The sequence below is a fragment of the Pangasianodon hypophthalmus genome, chromosome 14 (assembly GCF_027358585.1).
Source record: "Pangasianodon hypophthalmus isolate fPanHyp1 chromosome 14, fPanHyp1.pri, whole genome shotgun sequence".
Taxonomy (NCBI): Eukaryota; Metazoa; Chordata; class Actinopteri; order Siluriformes; family Pangasiidae; genus Pangasianodon; species Pangasianodon hypophthalmus.
In genome coordinates, this window is record NC_069723.1 from 21,218,441 (window position 1) to 21,244,739 (window position 26,299).

At 38.8% G+C, this 26,299-nt stretch overlaps 1 protein-coding gene across 7 annotated transcripts in view; it reads right to left on the reverse strand.

The window, feature by feature from the left end:
• stard13b (StAR-related lipid transfer (START) domain containing 13b) overlaps nucleotides 1-26,299 on the reverse strand; it is a 124,817-nt gene that overhangs the window by 4,320 nt on the left and 94,198 nt on the right. For 5 of the 7 annotated variants that reach the window (XM_053239502.1, XM_026934853.3, XM_026934855.3 and 2 more), the window contains 11 exons: nucleotides 15,518-15,589; nucleotides 12,891-12,972; nucleotides 8,418-8,481; nucleotides 6,006-7,267; nucleotides 4,023-4,193; nucleotides 3,705-3,864; nucleotides 2,739-2,937; nucleotides 2,404-2,617; nucleotides 1,964-2,078; nucleotides 1,373-1,609; nucleotides 14-231 (listed from right to left, as the gene is read on the reverse strand). In XM_053239502.1, coding sequence (XP_053095477.1) covers nucleotides 14-231; nucleotides 1,373-1,609; nucleotides 1,964-2,078; nucleotides 2,404-2,617; nucleotides 2,739-2,937; nucleotides 3,705-3,864; nucleotides 4,023-4,193; nucleotides 6,006-7,267; nucleotides 8,418-8,481; nucleotides 12,891-12,972; nucleotides 15,518-15,589 — 2,794 coding nt within the window. Of the gene's footprint in view, nucleotides 1-13; nucleotides 232-1,372; nucleotides 1,610-1,963; nucleotides 2,079-2,403; nucleotides 2,618-2,738; nucleotides 2,938-3,704; nucleotides 3,865-4,022; nucleotides 4,194-6,005; nucleotides 7,268-8,417; nucleotides 8,482-12,890; nucleotides 12,973-15,517; nucleotides 15,590-19,050; nucleotides 21,985-22,004; nucleotides 22,216-26,299 lie in introns of those variants that run through there. The other 2 variants (XM_026934858.3, XM_053239504.1) reach the window with 2 other exon arrangements.

Consider the following 26,299-nt stretch of genomic DNA (forward strand, 5'->3'; position numbering starts at 1 on the left):
AGCTGTCACATACCTGAGCACTACAAAGTCCCTGCTGGGGTGCGGGGGCATGCGGTTCAGGACGTATTGGAAGATCTCAGTCTGCTTGTCCAGCACTTCACACACTCTCCACTGCAGCAGATCCACATCCCACAGGTGGCGCTCTCGCAGTACGCGGTTCAACACCACAGACGGAGGAGCTTCCACCTCCACTGACACACGCCAGCGCCGCAACGGGTTCCCATCACCTACCTGCAGGACGGCAGGACATTTCACAAACTTAGCCTTCATCAGTGATTCAGTCAATCAGTGAATCAATAATTAGCCTTCTCTGATTACGTAACAATCAGTGATTGAATCAGTGAATTAGTACTTTTTCTGACTACTAATAAATCAGTGATTCACTGAATGAGTGAATCCGTACTTAGTCTTATAATGACTACCCAAAAAATCAGGGATTTGGTTAATCAGTGAATCAAAACTTAGCCTTGTTCTGACTCCTAAAATATGAGTGAATCATTGAATCACTGAATCAGTACTTAGCCTTGTTCTGACTACAAAAAATCAGAGATACAATGAATCAGAGAATCAATACTTAGCCTTCTTCTGCTTACCAAAAAATCAGTGATTCAGTGAATCAGTACTTAGCCTTGTACTTACTACTAATAAATCAATGATTCAATGAATCAGTGATTCAATACTTAGCCTTGTACTCACTACTAATAAATCTGATTCAATGAATCAGTGACTCAATACTTAGCCTTGTACTCACTACTAATAAATCAGTGATTCAATGAATCAGTGACTCAATACTTAGCCTTGTACTCACTACTAATAAATCAATGATTCAATGAATCAGTGAATCAATACTTAGCCTTGTACTCACTACTAATAAATCAGTGATTCAATGAATCAGTGACTCAGTACTTAGCCTTGTACTCACTACTAATAAATCAATGATTCAATTAATCAGTGACTCAGTACTTAGCCTTGTACTCACTACTAATAAATCAATGATTCAATGAATCAGTGAATCAATACTTAGCCTTGTACTCACTACTAATAAATATTTGATTCAGTGAATCAGTGAATCAAAACTTAGCCTTGTACTCACTACTAATAAATATTTGATTCAGTGAATCAGTGAATCAAAACTTAGCCTTGCACTCACTACTAACAAATCATTGATTCAGTGAATCAGTGAATCAAAACTTACCCTTGTTCTGACTACCAAAAAAACAGTGACTTAAACATACAGTACACTATAGCCTTATCTAATTTACTTGAAATTGAGTTGAAAAAAAAATTCAGCTTATTCAGCTACCCTCTTATCTCTGACCCCTAAAGGCAGTACACTAAGCTGGTACAAACATGCCCAAGTCTCCATCTCTACCTTCTTGTACGCGAGCTCAGTGTTATCGGAGCTTTGGCAGGACACCCAGCCCTTGGCTTTGTCTCGCGCCTCCTTGAGCAGGACTTGAAGTCGGGAATCTAAGTGCACAGGCCAGGAACCTTCGTCGTCCTCCTCTTCCTCATGCTGCTGCTGCTTACACAAGTCCTCCAGCGTTGGGGCCTGCAGGTCAGCCTCCACGTACGAGTTCCGCGACTGCGTCACCATTTCATGGGGAATCTGAGGGTGGGGGAGATATTTATTTCCCAGAAATTACATCAAGTTTAGGTCATTCTGAGGTGAAGTCTATTCATTTTTGTAGCTTAAAGGTCATACTGAATACTTAAATAATGAATTAATACTATTTCTGTCATCCAGCAAAATAAAATTGCTTGGATATCATAGCAGCATTCCTAACCATGCCTCCAGATAAAGTATTCATTCAAACCCCAACCCTTTTTTACACTACAGTGGTCAAGAACCTATCTGCCACATCCAAACATGTCAATGCCATCATCTGAGAGATCATAAGAGAGAGAGAGAGAGAGAGAGACAGAGAGAGAGAGAGAGAGAGAGAGAGAGACAGAGACTTACCTCAAATAGCCGGTTACACTCTGTGATCATATGCGCCAAGCCCTGAGTGGCAGCCAGGTTCTCGTTCAGGTCCTTTTGGTCAGGTCTTCCAGTGGCGTATTTCTTCTGCATTGTTCTGTAGAGAAGCAGGAGCAGAACTTTGATTCTAAATATACTCAAAAAAGCATGGAATACCACTCAAGGCCAATATTATATACATAAGTATGACACTACTATGACACTAGTGTAGACTAAAGTCCACCAAATTAACACCCTGTTTCAACCATCACCACTCAAGAAAAATCTGGCAACCTCAACACGCAAGTAAATTTGAATCATCTGAATGGCACACACTCACATACACAGAGAAAATCAACTTAAGTTCCTGCGTAACCCTGCTCTGAATACGAGGAACTTTCCCCATGTAACTTAAGTCACGCAATCTCTCTGTGAATGCCCACCTTGGAGAGAGGTTTTCTTTCTTCAGGATATTGAGGTGAAAAAGGGAGGGCGCTAAACACACGGCGATATTCATGGGTGTCATCTGATTCTCCTGGACAGAGGAAGTGACATCACTGAGGAAGCACAGTAAGGTTTGCAGGACTTCTCTGTTCTCATCGGACATCAGCATGATGGCTGCCTGGACCGCCTGCAACCGCTGTTCCTTAGGCACGTCTACAACGATATACAGAAAACAAAAGCTTCAAGACAAGTCAACAAAATATAGATTTAGAGCTGGTAAATGCAGTTCCTTTTCTACTGGACACTACATGGAAATGTTGGTTCATTCCCTTACACTGGTAAATATGGAGAAAGGTTTCTCCCAGTTTGCTGGTGAGGAGCGGCTCGGGAAGATCTCTGAAGAACTGCTTGACCATGTCGGCCACATCATAGGCGGACTGGTCCTCATAATTCACATCCTCCGGAGAGCTCTCGTTCATCTGCCTGAGAGCCTGGATCCGAGATTTCACTCCGGACTTGCGGAAGAGACCCACCTGGAGATTATTTAAGACAGTGAATCAATGGTGAAGACGGCGATATACAACCTACAGTATGCGTTGTGGTCTGGGAAAACCCATCGGATGCCACTATGCCTGCATTCTTGCAAACAGCCAAAAAAGATGAAAAATGGGATTAGCCAAAACTGTGTATTACTGCCTCAGCTGTAAGAAACCATAAATATATTTCACTAAAACAATATGGAAATGTTTTTGTTTACTTCTTAATCTTGTCTAGGCTATCTTCGTGCAAAGATCACGGTGTGTAAGGAGCCAGTTTAACAAACACAGTGGTTAAAAACAGTCTGCCTAAAGATGTCTAAAACGTATGTGTGATTTTCTCATGCAGGGAATGTCATGCTTTGTCATGAATGTCATGCTTTGAACAAAACTGACATAAGCCTAAGCAATTCAGTTTGTAATCAGATTCAGTCTGTCAAAATGTCCGCAGTGCCCCTGCGCCGCATAAAATCTTTAAATGAGATTTTCTTCCTTTTCACTTTTGGCACTAAGCAGATTTTAAAATGCCAGAACGTTACTTCTGGTTGAGATACATACAACTGAGGAACATATTTCAGTTCAACAAAATACATAGTACAAAATGTCAAAATATCACTATGTGAAAGGTTTTCCCAGGCTACCACATATATTGTAACAGACGGGCAACCTAAATTCCAGCATTTAGAAGCTGGTTTTGCTGAGTATAAATTTGATCAAACTGCATTAAACAAAAGACTCATTTACTTTATGCAGAATTGACGAACCTGGTCGAGACACTGGCTCCTGAGGTAGCGGAGAGCCTGCTGGAGGCCCAGAGGTAGAGGCTGACCGAAACGCTGGACGTGCACGATGAGAGGAACACCAAACACGTTCTTATCCTTATAGTCAGGAACCTTCATCCTCTTCATGAACTTTGGCACTGACCTGCATCACAGAGAATGGTTTAATAAACTTGGTGCATTTCCAAATGCCATTGTAATGCAACACAAGATAACAGAGTAACACATAATCTCTTTATATGTATCTTAATGAAGAATTAACGTACTACTAAATCGTACAATTTTACAAATCTAAAGTCTCACCAGGTCCAGCCATGCTTGTTAGACATGGAATACTTCTCCATGATGGCAGTGAGGCGCAGCAGAGAGAACTTCTGAAGCAGGCTGAGCTGTCCTGCTGATTGGTTGGTGATCTGTAGGGAAGCCACTGAATGGCTGAGGCGGTTGGAGATCTGGAAACTCGGCCATCGCAAACTGAATACAGAACAGGAGCTTACTTTTAATAAAGTAGTTGTGGCTGAAAGGTGGTATCATACAGATACACAGACGTACGGTACATTCCAATCATTATAATAATTCAACAGTGTTGGTAAATTCTCAATTCTGATTGGCCAGAATGTGATGATTAATTTTCTATAACAGCAGCTCTGAAAATAGATTTGGCTGCAAGGTTTATATTAATGTTCTAATACTTTGTTATTCCTATAGTAAGAACATACACAGGGACTTGTATGGAGGATGATCCATATAAACAGATTGCAAAAACACGTGTAATTGACAATATGGTGAAATTAATATTACATTGATTATTTTCCTATAACAGCATGCTGCCAAATGTTTTATTTATTCTTTTGAAGGTGTATTGGTGGAACCCAATGACCAAGTGTGACAATAGGATAAAAAAATAACTAAAACAAACCATAAAGTTAAAGAGACAAAAACAAGTGGAACAAGTTGCGGGTGAAGGTGAAGTACGGTGCAAACATGAGATATTTGTAGAGTAAATAGTGTTGGTACAAATCCAAGTATAAAGCGTTTATCAGTCAACAAGTTAAGAGTGCATGGTCTATCATGAGACTCAAAAGAGGCAAAAGTCCTCCGAGTAAGGGCGATTTCTCACATGGGTCAATAGCCAGGGCTCTTTTGTTAAACACCAGCATCGTCATCTCAGGTTTATTTTCATGCAAACAAATTCCATCCCACGGTTATATATCACTTCTTTTGTATGCTTAATATTCAGTTTTATCTGCAGACCACTACTACACTATTGTGACACTTGAAAGGTGGACTAGAGATCAGTTCCTGTGACCACACCCACATTTGAGAACACTTTATGCACATTACTATACATACTAAACTCCAAAAAAAAACCTGTGTAAGTGAAATTCCCTTAGACAAGTTGACACATAATACATTCTATTTGCAATCCTCAAAGCTGCACAGGTTCCATCTAGCACCCCAACACTTCACTGTCCCTCTGGAGGAACCCTAAAAGTTTCCTTTTAAGTGCCTTTTAAGGAGCTGTGTACTCTTATCCATAAGAGTACATTCTCCAGACTTTGAGCTATTTGCCCTGGGATTTCCGTATGTTTGGTGAAGTGTGGAAACTATTTTGAACCCAGAAGGAGTCCAGAGAACCGATCACTGGTCCTCTTAAAATGGTGGTCTTGGGCTCACTTCCACATCAGGTGTAGAAGCTATCTGCTCTCAGTGCTGCATGCCGAGTTAAGTGATTGGATCAACTTGTCGCTTTACTTCCTGTTTCAAGTTTTGCGACGGCAGGGAAAGGGTTGTTATGGTCAAAAGAGGAGACGCAACACTTTATTTATATATAAAACCAAAATTTTATAGGACTGTAACACTAATTAGCTCACCTTTGTGGTGTAAGTGCTTACACTGAGAGCATTGTGAATTGTTTGCCTACATGGTTAAAAAACTCCTTATAACAGAAGAGCAAAAATTGCTGTTCATTTTTGTTGGTACCAAAGGAAAATACTAAAAACAGCAAACTGATGTACCTAGCACCTAGCACTTTGCAAGCACAAAAGAGATATATGGAATTGCAAAATTGATCCACGGTTCAGAAGAAATGCTTGTATGTGGAAGCAAACATGCGATTATGAGCCCCTCCCCAAACAAGCCCAGAATCGGTACTGGTTGTGGAATCAGGTGTGAAAATTCTCTAAAAATGTAGTTGGATACCTATGTAACCCTTTTGTTTTCAAAAGAAAACAAAGAAATGAACCAGAGAAATAAACAAAAAATACATATAAAGCTTAATCTTACCGATTTGGCCTGGTGAGCGAAGCCCCAACCCCAGAGTCTCTCCTCTCTCTTATTCCTGTAGATTCAGTTTCATTAAGTGAAACACCATCCCTGTCCCCATCACTGGGGGTAACCTGCCCCTCCAGCACTGAGTGACCCTCCAAATCCAGCGTGATGTGACTTGAGGACTGCATGTTCCCTTGACCTTTCCCATCCTGCTCCACCTTGCCCTTTTCCACACTCTCTCCTGTAGGCAGAACGTTCTTGGACCAGTGATCCACAATCTGCTGCAGGCCATTCACATGCTGTAGGATATCATCCAAGTGTGGGAACAGGTCCTCTTTTTCCAAATCGATGAGGTCCCCGGTGCTGGCGTAGAGGTGTGAGCCGGGCACGTTGTCGTAGATGCTGATGCGGCTGCCACGTGAGCAGCACTGTGTAATAGGTCTCTGTTCTTTCATGCTGGGCTTACGCTGGACTTCAGGAACCCTGCTGAGAGGTGCAGCTGTGGGTGAGAGACTCTCAATGGAAAGAGCTTTCGGGAAGGTTCCAGGCTTGTGGTCTTTCGGGATGTGCACTACCAGGTCTTCGTACGAGCGGAACTCATTGCGTTTACCCTGGACAATTCCGGAGAAGACATCCAGGTCATCCAGGTACATGCCACTGCGCTTGTGCTCAGCACGGTGAGCTTTGCGTTCCTTCAGGCTTGGAGTGCTGACAGTGCTGCCACTGGATTGGCTGCTGCTACCTTCACTGCTCGAGTGTGAACTCAAGACACCATGGCCATTAATCTCCACACACTGGAGATCCTTCAAGGCTTGAGGTTCATGCTGAAGAATGGGAGCGCTGATTACCAATGTCCTGTGCCCATTTTCTGCTGCCTCACGCGACCGCAGAGTCTCCATGCGTCGCAGGAAGTCCTTGGCCCGCGTCCGGCCCAGCTTGCCATGTTTGACAGGAAGTGAGGAGTAGCAAGGATGATCTGAGGAATGATGGGCAATCCCTAGCTTGGGCATGGCACGGCGCGAGCTGTCCGAGTCGTCTGCACTGTGAGCTCGGACTCCTGTGCTTCCACTGCTGCTTTCGCTGTGCAAGGATGAGACGTCAGGCTCGCTCAGGTCTGTCAGTACACTCTCACTGCTGGGTGTGGCCCGGAGAACTGACTCTTCCCCTGGCTCCCGGGGCCCCGCCTCATCAAGGAGACGGGACCAGCGCCGACTGCTCCATTCAAATGTCCATTTGTCACTAATGGCAAACAGGTCATCAGAGTCTGAGTCCTCACTCTGTAGGAACAAGAAAGTAGCTATGTTTACATGCAGCCTAAACATTGGCTAGTAGTCTGGTACTAAGTTTGCAAGATTTAAAAATAACTTCAACTGAGGCTTTTTCAGATACGAACTATTTTTGAACATCTGAAGTATGTTTTGCTGAGAATCACACACATAAAACCTCCAAAAATAACCACAGTCAAGGTGTTGGTAACAAAAGAGCTAACATCAGTTATTTCTTACACTCGGACAGAACTCGCTTGTTGCTGTTACAAAAAGTAGAAAAAAAAAACAATCCTTTGGAAATGTATGTGTTGTGAGCCTCCTAAAGAGGTCCTACATGATAGGGAAACAAACTTTTGTAGAGTTCAGTATAGAAACCTCAGGGATTCCCTCACAATCCACAGAACCCTTTACATTTACTCATAATCATTTGCAGTAGACATGTTTGGTTTAGATCGCACATATTCAGAGGTTTTTAGGAGATCTGCAAAGAATCTGCAGAATGAATTTAATCAGACTGATGACTATTTCTGTATATTAACACAGACAGTGCAGACAAAAGAACTGGAAAAAAAACCACAGTTGAGGTGACTTTTCTCCCAGGAAATACACAGAGAAACACATTCTCTCCCAAATAAAATAGTTCGATCATTAAAAAAACAATAAATGAAAATGAGGCTATGAGGGAAAACAAATTTTATATCACAAAATCAACAATAAATAAAAAATTAAAATTAATTAAATTAATTAAAACTAATTAAAAATACCATTATTTAGATGCTAGCTAAGCTAAACTGTAAAACAAGTGCTATGTAACAAAAAAGTATCAGTTTCCTGTCAGTGCCTTTTGTTCCATTTTATAGTGACGTTAACAATGTAAAACAAATCTCTGTCATATAAAAGGGAGAACAATTTGCTTAAAGGTGTTTTGTTAGGGATAATGCCCTGATCAACTCCCACCATACAATGAGGGATTATCAAATATCACAGAATCTATACGAGGAGGATGAAAAGCGCATGTGGAAACTGAGTGAAAAGGAATGGGGTTCTTTAAATATGCAAAAATAGCTCTTCCACTCACATAATAACCAGGAAATTTGAAGCTCATGTGGTCATGTGAGCCATATAGAATCACGGAAAAAAAAACCTCAGTTACACTTACCTTCTTATTGGGAAGATTCACGTCCAGTTTCATAGAGGCACACTTGTTTAACGTGTTGAGTCGCCTGCATAAGAAAGAAATTAAAAGAAAAATGTATAATCAAATCAAAGATAAAAAGTTTGATATTTCCTCAAACCTTCTTGAAAAGCAAGCCTTCCGTGCTCCACGTGAGATACAGCAGCAGTGGGAAAACTGTTTCTAACTTAATCTGATAAAGAGCTCGTCTCTTCCTGCCCAAACACTAGCTCTGGCTAGCAGTAAACCCAATTAGTCGTAGAAATCAGCTCCATGCTCCGGTTCTAATTGGTAGAGCCTGCTGAGCAGCAGCTGTCCAGCTATGGCAAGTATCTGAAGAGCTTTTAATATGGTGCTACAAACTTCTTCTGTTGTGTATCTGACAAGACAGATTATTGGTGTTTCTTTTTTCTAAAGAGCTGGAAACGTTTTCTCTGAAGCCATTTATAAAAAAAAAAGAGGCTGTTCTGTAAATAAGTAGTTCTGGCTTCAAAGTTTTTATTAAAGCACTCGTTCTGATGCATTATAGTTTCTAACAGACGAACAACTAACACAGGAACGTGTATGGTGGATGCTGCACATAAAAGGATAAACAAAACATGTAGAGGAGATGTTTACTTAGCATTTATGGAATGAGTCTCCAGTGACAGGCAGGTTTTCTGACATGATGAAGCCTTAGCGCTCTTTCAGCAACATGACAAGTTTAGTTTTATTCTCTTTTTTCTTTTTTTTTCTTTTTTTTTTTTTAACTCAGAGAAGCTGGTGAGAGAACGACTGTTTAGATCTGTTAGAATGTAAGAGGACAAGAGGAACTAACTAACTATAAAAAGATAAAAAGTACATGTCATACTTTAAAAAATAAATAATTGTAATAGTGTTTTTATTCCTGACTTAACAATATCTCTAATAAACAGTAAATAGAGAGCCTCGGTCTCTTGGAGCTTGGCTGCTGAGGCTTTGTGGGAAAGCTGGCTCGAGGTATTAATAGCCACTGAAAACAACAGCAGTAAAGATGGAAACAGTGATGACACATTCCATGCAAAGGGCATGTGCAAGGAAACGGAGGTTAGCAGGATTTATAGTATGTTGATTATGGCTTTTATGACAAATTATTGTTTGGAAAAAGATTCTTGACTGTTTGATGACAGTGAAGCCCTAAAACAAGGCAGATAAATGGTAACGTCAATGAGATATAATGCTATAGAAGCAGAAATGACTGGAAACTGTCAGAACCAAGGATAAGGATTTATGAAAAACAAGACAAGTCATGTGAAAGGATCTAAATCCTAAAATATGGTGTGCTAACCCAGGCCGTATTAGGCATTAAAGGGTCCCTGTACTGTTTTTATAAATGTAAGAAATTCTTATTGTTCTTCTTTTTGATACAGACAAATTATTTGGAGAGTTTTAAGATAAATTTGTTATTACAAAAAAGTGGATATCATTAGGTCATGATAAACAGACTGAAACAATACTAGATTATTGAGCTAACTGTCAGTGCATTACATAATTTTACTGTATCATTTTATTTCAAATTGCCAAATGCCAGAGTGTAGATCTAGCAGATTTCTTTCATGTAGAACTTGCAGTATTCTTACAGAAAGCTTATTTGATGTTCTTTGTAATCACCACAGTCTGTAATCTTCATTTTCTATCCAATTTAAGTTTAAGCAGCAGCAGGAGCGTAATGGTATTATGTCTCACTCCCTCGAGAGATCATTTTTTGGCAATGCACGCTCAGTTGGTACACAAAACCCACAACATGGGCCTCATTTTCAAGGCTGGATATGAATTTATTTGAAAATCACTCACAGGAACATTTATAGAAGAAGTGTGGTGTTTATGAAATTCCAATTAGTTGGAAAAAAATGTGAATATCCTACTAAAGCTCCTGAGTTCATGTAAATTTACATGTAAGGAGACTCACTAATCATTTGATCAGCTTCATATCATATAATTGGTGATGAGTTACTGAGATTTTTTTATATGGATTACACTGTCATGTTTAAATCACGTATTTATTTCAATTACACACAAACCTATTGAACGTTTTGTGAAAATGAGTCATTTCATATTAAAGACTTGAAAGACAGCAATCCAAAATAAATCCATAAATTAAGACAAATAAGACTAGCCATTCAATTAGGACAAAAGTAATGGCACGCTATAAAAAGAGTATGGTATTATAGCCACTGCTATGGCTGTGCTGCATTACTGGAAGATTTAGTGAATGCTGTGCTTGGTGGAGGTGCTTTTTCACCTTTTTGTCCTCTTTGTGAGCTTTGCCTTTTATAGAGTTTTGTGGGTGTCACTAACTGTAAATCACACTATCCTATACTATATACTATAGCCTAAAGTTCACCATTAAATTACGGTGGATGGTACCACACTGACAGCCTAAAGAGGGCTGTGGATGTTCTTCTTTGGACAGCCTAAAGGCTGCACTTTGATACATCAGATGTGAAGTTAAAAATCTAATTAAATTAAATCTAATGACTCTGATGCTCATATTCAGGTTTCCGTTAATACACTTAGTACTGCTTGACTCCACATTTTATAGTGTCTTGCTCATTAGGGATAAATTTAAAATTAAAAAATTGAAATCTGTATCCGGATTTCTGTGACAGCGTCCACTGTTAAAAGAGCTATAAAAATAAAACTGAATTGAACTGAACTGTGCCGTGAATGTGCTTGAGTATAAGAAAATCAGCTTTCCTGAAACTTTTGGAAATCTAGCAGGAATGTTTAGTTTGGTTTGGCCGACGATAACATTTACAGCACAGCTTTACTAAACAAGGCTCAATACACGCAATACACAAAAGGAAAACGTAACTAGTTGTTAAATTACAAAACTGTTTTTTCCCCGACTGAATGGTATTTAGACTACTTGTAAAGAAAATTTTGAATTTTTTTAGGAACTTAATCAAAATTACATCAATCCGTGAGAAAAAAAAATAGAATTTTTTTAAAAGCATTTTTAGGAGCAGTTTTTTATGTCTTTCAAGCATTTGTACGAACCCTGTAGAGAGATCTTCTGATGTAGTTTTAAGCGCATAGAAATAGACTAAGAGCCGAAGATTTCTATACAATGAACACCAGATGAGACGTAAGCAATTCGATTTTGAACACACACACACACACACACACACACACACAAGCTGCAGAGTGTTTGTAATATCTAATATCAGGCATGACTGGACATCAAGTTAAAGATCACACTATTGACCCAGCCTCTGATGCCTAAACAGTGTGTTATAGAGGAGATTTCTCAGTATTATACACACTGGAATGAAGTTGTTGCCTCCCTGAGGATTTGAGAAAGGAGTGAAAAGTCACGGTGAATGAAGGCGAGAAGCGGGAGGTAGCGGCATTGTTTGGTTACAACGGCGAGCTGGTTTGGAATTTCGATGAGTTGCTGAAGGGTTGTTTAGAGTCGGAGCGGAGTGAGTTGTGTGAAGCACGTCTCGCTCTCCTTCCCCATGCTTTCCTACCGTGCCGGTCTCCATGACGACCAGAATCGCTGGACTGTTTCTTTTCACATCAATATGTATATGCACAACCAAGCACTGAATAAAGCAAGAGAAGCTCAGCTCATAGATATTATAGTCCCTTATGACCCTTCAGCGTGTAATCAGTGTGTGTAATGAACCATGAGAGAAGCAATTAAAACAAAATAAAATAAAATAAAATAAACATGGGATGTTATTTAGAAGTCTGCTCTTACATGATATGCTCGTCAACGTTAAATACATTGATTATGATTAGAGACCCAGATAACAACCGCAGACAAATAAATGTCCAAATTTATAAAAAAGAATTTAAAAGGACAGCCCAGCAATGATCAGAAGTACTGTAGTGACTTTATAGTGCACTACACTAAGTGCACTACTTACTTAAGATTGAGCCATCTAGCGAGTTTTTGTGGGACATGTCTTGTCTGTCTGTCTTCCTGTTTCATGTGGAGCTGCAGTTGGGTTTAGAAGGCGACTAAATTGTGTTCATCATTGTTATTACTGTTGCTGTTGTGGTTATTAATTATTATTATTATTATTATTTTCTTACTCCATTCTTTCTTCCACATGTTTTCTCCTTTTACTTAAATGTCACTCTTACAATGAGTAAGAATGTATACGGGGGATATGCACACAAACTCACTATTGCCTAAAATTTAACACTCTACACATGCATTATATGCTATATAAGATGAAATTGTAAATGATTTAAATGTGAAGATCAAAAGAAAGAGAGATTACGGAAAAAATTCTTCAATTTACTTGACTTGTTGAACTCAAGTTCTTTGGTCATTTATGTAGTATCTGAGTAACTGTTAGTCTGGGAACAGATCCATTTCTACACTCATGCTTTAGCACAGACTGATGCAAACCTGCACAAGCTTTTCATCACAGGCGATCCAGGACAGGCCCTGCATTAAGTATACTATACATAATCATTTCTTACCGGCATAAAGGCTCCACAAGGTCTTTATCCAAGAAGTCATGATCTTTCTTTACAGGAGTGATGTCGATGGGAAACTGTGAATCTACAAAGAAACATCAAAATGCCCTTTACCAAACATTACAATGCATTACATACCTGCTGTTTTTCATTCTGACAATGAGCTATTAATTGTTCCTTAATAGAATGAGATTAAATGTTTTTGCATGTTCACATTAAAAACAGAGGCACTGAGCTCCTCTAGAAAAAAAAAAAAAAAAAAAAAAAAAACACCACATTCTTTCCGCAAGTGATAGCCAAGACCGACGGAGCAGCTAACTTGTTTTGGAAATCTGCATGCTAATTAAAAAAGGCAAGGTTCACCCCCCAAAAAGGAGCTTGGACCTTGTGCAAGCATTACGTGTTCCACGAAACACGGCGCCAAGCTTGTGCAACAGCACGGCCAGATCCAGACTCTACTAAAAACTAACATTCCATGGGTGCAATTAAGTTTTTATTTTTTTTACTCTCTGAGGAAACGGCACTGCGTTTCACATTAAAGTAAAACCACAGCCAGGCTGCTCTAACAGTAGAGACTCCAAAGCAATGTGGATGAAAAGACGTGCTGTCTCAACTCAGTCCATCGTTTCAATATGTAGAAACATTCCTTATGGAATGAATGAATCATGGTGTGTGTGTGTGTGTGTGTATGTGTGTGTGTGGGTGGGTGGGTGGTTGTGTCTACCTGTCCATCAGATTTATTCAACCTGGCATTTGTAAATCCTGGATAATATATTAGTAATAATATAGCCTAAAGGGTTCTTGGTTGGTTCCTCCTGATTGACCCTTAAATGTTCTGTGTAAAACCTGCGATTCTCTTTCAGAAAAGGTTCCACCTAGAACCCATTCAGTCTTTTCCTGTCCAATGAATCCTTGAGGAGCAACTTTTTTTTCTCAGAAAGACACACTTATTCACTAATACTGTATCTTCATGATGAATTCACAATGAGCTCACTATTTTAAAGCGTGTCTGACTTTTTAGACATGAAATATCAGAAATTTATCCACTGATTTCATTAGAAAAAAAACTGTCACCATGTCAACAACTCCCAAAAGCCTTAGGAAGTGATTGCAAAAGTTTGCCTCCACCCATGGATGCAAGTAAAATTAGCCTCTGTGTTAAAAATGATCTACAAAACAGTAAATGTCAAAATCTTTTGAACTGACATCACTTCTTAACTATTCATATTATAACACAAACTATTTGACCATTTTGTTACTAGAGATAGTTAAGAAACGTCTGTGAATCCTAACACACTTAATCACTTGTTACTGTAAATTACATTTCTGTAATGTCTTTATTTTGTCCTAAAAGTATACAAACTTTTACACTCAATTGCATCTAATATGTTTTGTTACATGATTTTTATAAAATAATTCTAAGGAGATTCAATGTATTTCCAGATATTTGTTCTCAAATATTATTCCATTGGCCCAAAATTGAATCGAATAAATAAGGAAACATGGAGTTATAGGAAAATAATTAACAGAGGGGTAGTGTGATGCAGCCTAACACATAATGGAGTTACTTGTACCACTCCAGAGTTGATCATTTTCCATTAACATTATGTCCCAAAGTGTGTTACACCACAGCAATTTGCCAATGCTAAAAACGTAACATTACGTCACCTGCCTTTTTTCTCTCTTTTGAAAAAAACAAGCGGCTAAAAAGTGCACAAGTGCCTCTGTCCTTAAGACTTTCTCATACTGAAAATTTTAGTGACTGCTACACAGCGCTGACACTGGAGACTCCTTCCAGAAATGTTTATTATTAGATTTGAATGATATGGAACTTCCACAATACAAGTTTGTGTGTAACTTGTTACTATAGCACTATACCTACTACTAAATTAATTTAATCAGCACCTTCTGACCAATCAGATTCGAGAATTCAACCGCACTGTGGAATACGGCAATTTTAAATGTGAAATTACCCAAAATCAATTTTCCTGTATTCAAGACTTAAAAAGTCATTTTACTTTTTTGCACTAAAAGCACAGGGCCCCTGTAATACCCAAGCCCACATCTACTTAGTTTAATTGAAAGTCTTTAAGCCGGATGAAGCCTCTCGTTAAAGAGATGGACAGGCCATGAAGGTTTTGAGCGGAAGCCTGTGTTTTTGCAGTGCTGATGAAACGAGGTTGTTCCCATGCCCTTTCTCTTTGAGCGTGTCATACTGTAGGATGTTTGGACTGTAACTTTAAACTAGAACAAGTCGCACTGGCCAAAATCCGTCCTCCTTTCTGTCAGCGCTAACGGTAAAGAACTTTAACATTACTCCTTTTTCCAGACCCCAGTCAGCAGCTGTATAAATGAAATAGCAATGAGTCACCAGCACATAGCACACGACGAATGAATGAGCTCAAGTCCCTATTAAACGTTCGAGTTTCTCTAAAACAACTTCCAAAACTATCAATGCTGGTCTAAAATTACGCTCTTTGTGAGCCGGTGACGTCATGCGGCCGTTTGAAAGGCTGAATGTGGTCACTCTGAGGGTTCTGTAAAGTAAATGTAAGTACAGTATGGCTTTACTTTAAGGGTGTGACAACTTCTGAAGTTTTTACATGGCTGGCGTGTTTGTGGAGGGTTACCTTCGAAAAGCTGCGCATACTGCGGGAAACCTGCAGCTCGGAGCCATTCACAAGCTTCCTTTGCTTCGATCTCTGCAACAGAAAAAAAATTCTTTTAAGATTCATACACGACACTTGACTGCAAAGCCGTTATTCATGGATATTTTTGTGTTTGCATTGAAAAATTCCATTGACATTAAAATCATATTCATTTTCACTTCAAAAATAATCATTTGAATTATGAATTATGACAATTTAAAGCTATTTTACACTGTTGTTCATGACACCTACATAAACCCTTTCTGACCTTTCTAACAAACATTATTAAGGCTTATAACAAGTAGTGTCAGCTATCATAAAAACTGGTTTTGCCAAGTTGATGTAACACCTGAGTCAAGAGGCAGATTTTTGTTGACATAAAGTTGTATTATAACACTTTTCAGGATGACTTACTTTATAACATCATGACAATTGACTTTGTAGCTGGTATGTCAGAGTCATATGACATAAACTCCCAAGAAAAGAGAAATCTACCAAACCGCTGAGACGAAAAATAAAACTTGGTCATTATAGTGTCATAACATTGTTATAATTATTCATAAAACTCCTATAAGCAAAATTATGAAATTCACTGTACCTAAGGTAACACAGAGAACATGCATATTGCTACAGCATAATGATTCTCACACTCAAGCTGTGTTAGAAAGTGTTATAACAATCTTATATCATAACACTCTAACACAGGAGTTACATTACCCTAACATGACAATTAATAAAAAGCACGCTCTGTGACAGCTGCTGTGCCTGTTAACAAGGCTGTTAATAAGATTAATAAGGCTGTATAAATGTTTATGTAGGTTTATATCCATTATCATACAGTGCTCATGTAGAGGTTATGTATCCATATTAATACCAGCCTTCAGTAACGTGTTACCAACAATTTTTTTCTGTAAATACTTAATCAGAAGCATCTGACAAGTTTACATCAAAACTACACCTAATGACACTCACATTTCACTTCCAAATCATATACAGCTAGCTCCCTGAAGTCGCCTCGTTAGCCTTAACCTTGCGAGACTAAAAAAGCGACAAGCAACATTTCAGCATTTCATTTTCAGTGAGATTTTCTCAACTGTCTGCAAATTGGCTATGCAAAAAAAAAAAAAAAAAAAGATTGGCTTAAATGATTCCAAGGATCAATGCTGTGCAATGTTCTTCACTAACAACTTTAGCTCCAACCTTCAATTAGTCTCTATTTACTGTTTCACATGCAAAAGAAGAACTTATAACTTATATATTTTTTTCTCTTATGCTGTCATATACAACCTCTCATTAATGTGCATAGAGACTTTACCAAAAAAATAAAGTTTAGAAGAAAATAACAGAGATTGGTGTTTTGGTATCGCTGTTCTTGTGGTGATATATATATAGATATTTCTTGTGCTGTTTCTCACCACAATAACAGCGATACCAAAACACCAATCTCTGTTATTTTCTTACATACTTCCACACTTTTTTACAAGAAAAAAAATACAAATGCTGGACAAGCAATAACAATATTGGTCTCTACAAATGACACGAGCGACTTGTCAGTTGCTAGTGTGAACTAGGGTTATGGAACTGTTTCGTTTCCAGAGTTATCAGGATGTTTTAGATACAAAATAAGAACACACAGCCACAATGGCATAGTCCAGGTCTCAGAACAATACAGCGTAGAACACGACATCTACTGTTAGTCCAGCCTGTGTGGAGAAATGCGAATCATAATGCTGTACCACTTTACGTCATCGCATATTAACAGATGTAGTCTTCAACGACGTCCGTTTTTCCATAACATTTCATCATGCTGTGATGGAAACTTCTTCTTGTACTTTTAAACCGACCTCTTCAGATTCTCCAAACAAGATTTCTCATAACCGAGAACAGAGTCAACTCGAGACAACTCCTGTTCTCCCGCAAAAGGCCGACTGTCACAACTATTTTTAGTTCTGAGCCAGATCTGGTCTGTTTTTCTTTCTCCCTGTCACTGTGCGAATAAAGACTGGTATGTGGTTAGACAAAGCGCTTAAGATCCTGTAGATGACACGCAGATATCTGCTGGGAGATATCTGTTACTCTTTAAGACTATAGGCTATTATGGACGCTTTCCCAGGAGACACTGATTGACGCACCAAAAGAGTCTTTGTCACACCTATTATGACCAATGAAGTCTGTAGTGAATATAATAAACAAAGGTTGCTTTTACCTCGTTTTAGCATTTTAGTGCCAGAATGTGAGTCAGATGAGTCATATGTGACAGGCTTTAACATAATAATAAGTGCACATGACATTGAAATTATTGCGTTGTGTGTGTGTGTAGACAGCAAAACAGCAAACCGGGAAATTGGGTTTATAGTGTAAACCACCTGAAAAAACAAAATCAGATGATCTCTTTGTGTAAACTCTAGTCTCTTCAGTCAACATCCTTCAGTGAACATTAACATGTCTTATGTAAATCTTCCCATCACCTACGTTTGCAGTTTTCCATTAGCACTTTCCTGAAAGACGGATTTGAAGAAATTATACCTTAACAAAACAGATAAGAATCTAGTATAGCGCATCATAAGTCGTAATAACTATTCAGCTACTAATTTCATTCTTGTACATTATTTTTTTAAATTAAAATTATTATTAAATCATTCTTACATTCCTGCCTCAGACCCAGTGCTCTCAGGATAGGCTCTGGATCCACCACGACCCCTGATAAAACGATTAAACAAAAACTGTAGTTTCAAGCTCATTCACTTGAGTATCATTCTTCTACAGATATATCAAACCATAAATTCAGTCATTCATCTTCACTTTATCCTGGTCAGGATCATGGTGGATCCAGAGTCTCTGCTGGGAACACTGAGCAGGAGGCAGGAATACACCCTAGAGGAGATGCCAGTTCATCTCAGGGCACCATGCACACAGATATTCACAGAGTAGAGTAGTTAATCCAAATTAAAAGTTTATGGGAGGTGGGAGGAAACTGGAGAACTCAATGGAAAATCCACGTAGACACGAGAAAAACATGCAAAACTCCATACAGACAGTAACCCAAGCTCAGGATCACACCGGGGAGCTGTGACGTGGCAATGCTACCATCACTGTGTCACCTCCAAATGATGTAGATCAGTGCAAATACAGTATTTGTTAAACAGGGGTTTTACTTCAGGAGCCTCCAAGTATTGGTCCCATTTAAAAGATTTTCCACATTTCGGTTATTAAGCTGTTTTGAGAAAAACAGGGTGCTTTGTTTCCAGTTTGGATGTAACATCAACCGTGTTCAGAGTCAGACCCAGGAGCAGAAAGATGAAGGACACAGTGAGGAATGGCAAAGAGAGGAAGAGGGAAGTGGAAAAGCTGAGCACAACAGTAATAACCAACGAGAGAGGAGAGAGAAGAACCTGACAGGCCTTGTAAAGCTTCCTTCCTTTCTAATCATCTGGTGTAAATTAGACAAAGAGTTTGGTAAATAGCTAGTAAACTGTATACAGAATATGAAAAATGTACAAGTATACAAAACCCACCCTCTCAAGGACATGCACCTCTTTCAGCATCACTCAAACCACAACCACAGCCGACCCTCTCCTTTAAAGTTTCCTTTTTGGGCAAATTAAAAGACACAGAAGATTATTTCAGGGTGGATGCCAGCACTTGAATGGATGCCTGAGATCCCATCCATCTCCCCTACATTGACACAATAACCTCTGTAAAATGATCATCCTCAATCCAAAGCTTGTTGTCCCACCGCTTCCAAAAGAACCATCAATAAACTGGGGAAGACTCCGTCATCAGATACATGCTTGTTTAGATAGTATGAACCTCTTTGCAGGGTATAAGCCAATAAATCAGTGTTCTTTCTCTGAAAGTTGAGGGATGGTTTCTTTTAACCTTCACATGAGGAAATGTTTATTTGAACCAACACCAGAATGTTTCCGCTCAGCAAATATTGGCAGAACGACGTCCTTGAGCGCAAATGAACTGTGACCTACACTCAGCCGGACGCCTGCCAGGTCACCACCTAGAGCTAACATATCACCGTCCATTAGTCTTTCTAAACGCAGATGCAGAGATCAGCCTCTTTTCTATCAGACTAGCAGTGCTGTCTCAAGTAATCGTGAGAGTAATTGGCAGTTAAACCTGAGCTGGGGATTTGGGGATGTACTACTTTCTGTAACCATATACCATGACATCCTGCATTCACACTCCCCCTCTTGTTGTGATGTCTAAGGGAAGAGAAATATGTGCAATAATTAGGGGTCACGATTGTGTCAGAGGCGGCACGGTGGTGCAGGGGGTCACACTGGCACCTCACAACTCCAGGATCCCCAGTTCAATCCTAAGCTCAGGTTTCGGTCTGTGTGGAGTATTGCGTGTTCTCCCTGTGTCCATGTGGGTTTCCTCTGAGTTTCTGGTTTCCTCGCATCTCCCAAAAACATATGAGTAGGTGGATTGACTACGCTAAAATGCCCCCAAGGTGTGAATATGTGTGTGCATGGTGCTCTGTGAAAGACTAGTGTCCAATTCAATTCCTGCTTTGTGTCCAGTGTTGCCCGCATACACTCTGGATCCACTGCCACGCTGACCATGAAGAGCAATCAGGTGTGCCTTTCAGGCAATACATTCAGTGGAACAAAAAACTGTAGTGAAAAATAATAGATGCATGTCCATTGCCCAACTTTTAGCTGTACTTGTTTTATGATTAAAGTAGCAAAAAGATCTCAAGTGGTGCCGTAGTATAAGCAATTCACCACAGTGTCATCGGAAGACTTCATGGCAAGTCTGAATCCACATACCACAGTAATCCCTGTGAGAACTGTCTATGACTAAATTAGGAGAAATGCGATGACCTGGTGTCCTATCCAGGTTGAATCCCAGTGTTACCGGAATAGGCTCCGGATCCACCCCAACCCTGACCAGGACAAAGCGCTTACTGAAGATGAATGATTGACTAGTTCAGGAGAAAACTGGGTTTTAAAACAACAAAAGGAAGACATTTTAACTATTAATATTAGAGTAAAAAAGAATAGCCACAGAAAGAGCATCAGCATACTGGTGTGGTGTATTAGATATCCTATTAAATCCTAATCAGTGCTGATAAATTTTATTATCCATTGGCCATGGTAATTGGTTTAGCTCCCATTCAACCACTATCAAAGTCATAGCTGTTATAAGTGTGAACCAAATTGACTGGTTAATTGAACTGGTTGCATTAAATATAAAACACAATAACCTATAAATATCAATTTTAAAAAAGTGTTAGTTTTAGTAAAATTAGTAAAAGTGCTGTTGATATTATACATTTCATTTAATAAAATATAACTGGATTGGGTTCTGTGAGTGGAAACCTCTAATAGCTGCAATAAATAAAAGCAATAGTGCATATCTGTCTAATGTGCCTTATGAATATATGAATAGCTATGCTCATAATTACATTAATAAGATAGATCTGTGCTGTACAGTACAGAAGCCCTGAATCAGTAAAAAGGTGCTGTGAGGATATGCTCTTTTAATATTTCAATATATTATTTTGACTCCTAACACAGATTCACAAAATTCCATAATAGTTGTAACGGCCATTTTGACCTTCTGGATTTGACATATCATACCTGAATGTATTGACATGAAATAGCAATCATTAGACGTCCTGTATATGTGTGTCAATTGAATTTCACTAAATCAACGTAGGGTTTAAAACATAGTCAAAACAATGCAATATTAAGTCAAAAAAAGGACAGCATCTTGAAATTAAGCAAGCTATAATTATTAAATTACAAAACAAGTTAAAATTATCAGATAATATGTAAAAATAACGAAATTTTAGCTCAATATATCAAGTTATTATGTCAAAACAATGAAATATTAAGTCAAAATAATGACAATATCTTGAAGTGAAGAGTTAGTAAGTCAGAATAATGGGATATTAATAATGATTAATAATAATGACAACACCTTTTTGCCACAACTTACGGTTCAGGGCTTCAGTAGTGCTGTGATCACATTTGTGGATATATATATATATGTTTTTTAACTGGAAGGAGTCCTTCCAGTACATCCTGGAAAGATGTACTCTATATCCGTCCCTAATTAGACTGAACAAAGCAATGAAAATCATTCAGTTTTTTCATCTATAGTCTAACTGACACTCCTCACAGACTGGACTGGCCTAAAGCTCGCTCCTTAGCACTGCTTAGATAATGCATAAGCATGCTGAGTGTGTTGTTCAGCTAACACAACACATTTCCTGATGTTCAGCTAACACAACACATCACTCAATGACACAATTCATCTGCCAATAGTCTGATGGATTGTAAGACTTAAAAATATGCGCCAGTCTCAGGTAGAGCCAAGAGCCATATTTCACGCTCTGCTTTTCTTTCAGAGAAGTATGTGCAGATAATTCCTCCTCCGAGCATGCAGATATTTCAACAATGATATCAAATAAAACAAGTTGAAGCGGTAAGTGTGGAAATGTACTTACGAGAGATTTTCATTAGTGGTCTGTTGCAAGAAGCTCTGCTAGCATGATTAAACCAAGTTCTTTCTATTTTTGACTTTATAGGATCTCTCTTTCTTCTTTTTCCTCTTCTTTTCCTGATCTCATCTACTTCTTTCCCCTGACTCGGCCCCTCTTGTTTACTCTGCCTCTCTTTTCCCCTCTTTTCTTAAACTCCTCACTCTTCCTCCAGTCATATACATGAACCCCAGCAACTCCCCTCCCTGACTTGCTCTCAAACCTACCCCCTTTTTCCTTCTCCCAGTAAAACTGCTGTAACTCTTTCCCAGCACTCTTAACACAATTTTGGCAATGCTGTCCTGGCTGTGTGCCACTGTGGCACGACGTAACTTGGGATTTTTTTATCTTCCCGTTGTCTGACGCAATCGAACTAAGAAGACGTCATCATTGCAGTCTCTTCGCTCGGCTTCACACTCGAAACCGGGTGTCATTCTTCCTCTTTAGTTTCACGAAAGAGATTGATTGGCTTGTTACAGTAACAATGCTAAATGTGGACATTTTTGCTTGGAAGGAGAGCTGGAAGGAAAATTTGGGAATTCTCAGAGAGACCTCAGTTCCAGCAAGAAGGGATGGAAAAACATGGGCTGCTCAAAAAAATGTGGAAAACATGACCTCACACCCCTGCAACCACCATCCAGTGAATCAGTGTGTCCCATTGCTGCCAGTGCAGCGTGCTCACCTCGGCCCAGTCTGTATAAGCTCTCTGCTGGCCTCCTCACTCACCAGCTCGGAGTCTGTGGCCTGACTGGATGACCTGATGTGGGCGGAAGCCACAACAATCCGACAATACAAGCAGGACAAAGCACAAGCAGCTCGCAAAATGCCACCAAAGATTCCATTAAAGTCAAAGAGACATCTTTGTTAACTGGACAAATCTGGATCCAAACATAATGTGATACCCTTGTATGCTTGTACCACGGCACTGTTTAATTCTCTTATCTAATTGGTCAGAAGGTTTTGATTTCATTTTCTCCAACAGTAGCTCAAACAGCAGTTCCGGCTCTAGATTTATTCTAATACGTTAGAATACGTTTCTATAGTAACAACTTACACAGGGACCCGAATGTCATACGTGCCGCATAAACGCATTAAAAATATGGTGAATTTTTTTTTTTTTTAATATAAGGAGACATTTATTTAACATTTATAGAGAGAGTCTCCAGGATCAGATCTTAGTCAGAGGTAAAGCTGTAAGTTGACATTTTCTGACAGTCTTCAGGCGAATGAATTTGTGATTTCCGTTTTCTCTGTAACATGATAAGCTGCATTTTTTTTAACTTCATAAGAAAGAGAGAGAATAAACAGAGACTGATGAGTGAATGACTCATCATAGCTGCTATTATGAGATAATAATGCCAAGAGCTAACATGTATTGCAGCCGTCCCACGACATTCAATTTAACTACAGTATAAATGGATAAAATCTATCATGTGTCGTTTTTTAATCAATTTTTTTTAAATGTTAGCAAATTGTTGGCAAACTGCTGTATTATAAGAAGAATATAAGACAGTTTGGGACATGCTGTTACAGAAAAATAATCTAATAACTTCAGGGTGGTAACGATACAATAACTCCATTTCATGCTGGGCCACATCACACCACTTTCTCATTGATTATTTAGCTAAACAGGAAATTGTTTTACTCTATTCATTTCTTTATTCCTTATATATAATATCCTCGGTATTGCGTTCGAAGACATCAGCTCTGCCACCGCTAAGGAGTTATGAATCAGTCGTAATTAATCCAAGTTTCTTCTGAAGTTTTGAATACAACGTCTGATTAGTTTTCAAGTTAAAATAAAACTCCTTACACAACCAACATCCCATTGGCAAGCTGTCTCCAATATAACAATTGGAATTAAGTAGGATCGCTGCTCAAGGTATCTCTTCCAAACCATATGCTGAGAGTAGTTAGCATAAACCTAGCACTGTATAGAATAACACCACAACATATTTAAGAAGTATCAGTACTTTAGTAGACCTTTAGTATTTTACACTATTCATAACCAGTAACATCAAACACTTAAAAGAAGCACTTACTTTTATAAAATGCATAATAATTTGCACAGTGTTGTGTGAAACGATACAAAGTTGAGGTTACTACTTGTAACTTTTCTCGCTTCAACTTTATACCTTATACAACCTTATAAAACTAAATTGCCCTTGACTTGTATGACTTTTTCACAAGATCAGGTTTGTTTATTTTTGTCAAGTATGTCTTTCTGGCAAACTGAACAGCCATTTTAACTTTAATTTTACAGTTTTAGTTAAAACTTAAAATTCTGTTGAAACTAAGTTACATGGTACCATTATTAAAATTTTAGCAGTGTGTAAAATAGTGTGTAATTTTTAGTAAACCTGAACATTGCGGCAATTTACACACTCGGCTATGATGAACCTGAACTCCAGCTGATACTGTGCCACTTCCTGAGATACAAGAAAACACGATGTTTTTTTAAAGGGGTCATGTTTAGGTATTGGGTTTACAATAAAAGCCCAGTGACGCAGGTACTCTTAATAAACCACTTCATGTAATTCACTCCTCTATTCCGAAAATGGCTTTAGGTAAACTACATCATGATGAAGAGGGTAAGCTACAGGAAATGGCTACAGTCTTTACAGACATGTCTGCCTCAAACCCCCCTCTGCATAACTCAAACCAGGCAGGAGAATGAATCAGACTCTTAGTCTGCATTAGACTCGACTCTGATACTGTAAATTATGATCAAATGGAAAAAAAAAAACAGAGAGCTGTAAACAAAGCACTATTAGTTGCCTCAACGTCTTGAGATGAGATGAGCTGATTGATGGGAAGAGATTAAGCATGTGTGTTTATGCACCATACAGACTAGACGTGAGGTAGCAAAGGCATGACAGTGGCATTAAACAGGTGTGACACATGACTGAGTTGGCATTATTCCAACTTGAAAACAATGACAAAGAGTTTACTGATTACTCCAGTCATGTACCTATAAGAAAGGTCCTATTGTGTAGGCAAAATTTATATCACAAATAAATTCAAACAAACGAGAGAAAAGGACAGATTTATAGATGAGAAGTTCGTAAATCTACATCCATCAGTTTTTCCTACTCACAACATACAGTATATCTAACACTGTTAGATGTTAGATAGCAGGTAATGTATAGATATGTGTACATGTGTGGTGAGATGAGTATTAAAGTGTTACTGAACAGTTATGAACGCCAAAGAAAATTAATAAAATTTAACATTGACACCCGTTCAGCTTAAGGCACAGTGGCAGGATTCGTGGATTCACGTCAGAGTAGAGAGACTTGGGGAGTTGAGGAGTTAGACAGGATTCGGTTTTTATTTTTAAACTCTGTAGAAATTGTTAACTACGTGCATCCCCTACATTTCATTGAATGGCTCATGCTCCTTTCTTGGAAGCTGAGCTCTCCTTGGTTTTCCCGTAATTCGCACCAAAATTTGGACATTCGGCAATCCAGCAATTTGACCTCACAACTTTCCAATCACCAGCTCACCATCCAGTTTTGTCTCTCCGAGAATAATCGTCCCGTATCTCTCAACCCGCTTTAGTGCACATACTTTCCTACAAGTGTAATTTCCGCTAGCGGCTGTCTGGCTGTGACATGGTGCTCAGAATTCCTGCCTCATGCCCACTGGAGCTGTGCGATCTCTTTAGATTATGGAGTGCAGCTCTTGTTCATTTCATTCGAGACCTTTAGTAGTTAGCATGCCTGCCCACTAGGGGTGCGTGTGTTAATTAAAACCCGGGCTGAGAAATAATGCGGTGCCATTCTCACGCCATTGTAACTGTGACCCAGGGCACTTCAATATGAAGCTGCGTTTTGCTTCGACAGCAACAAAAAAGGTGTTTGAGTGAAGCAAGTGTCACTTGAGACTTCAAGCTGTCAAGAAATCAAAGTTTTTTTGGGTTTGTGTGAGTTTCAATTCAAATGACAAATATATAAATGTTAGAAAGTTTGGCTTAAAATATGTATGTTTGACATATAGTGACCTAAACATATGCTAATGTACAATCTGCTATTTTGCCTAAAAATATGATGCCATATGGATGTCAGTCATGTTTATCCTTATCACAGAGTTCATTAACACTCTGACCTTTGCACAGTTCATCATGTGGCCATCTTTTATCCCTGATTTATATCACAGTGCTGATGCATTCTTAAATCTGATTGGTCAGAAGGTGTGAATTAATATTTTATAATATATTTATATTAATGCACTTGCTCCAATACATTATCTTTTCTTTAGTA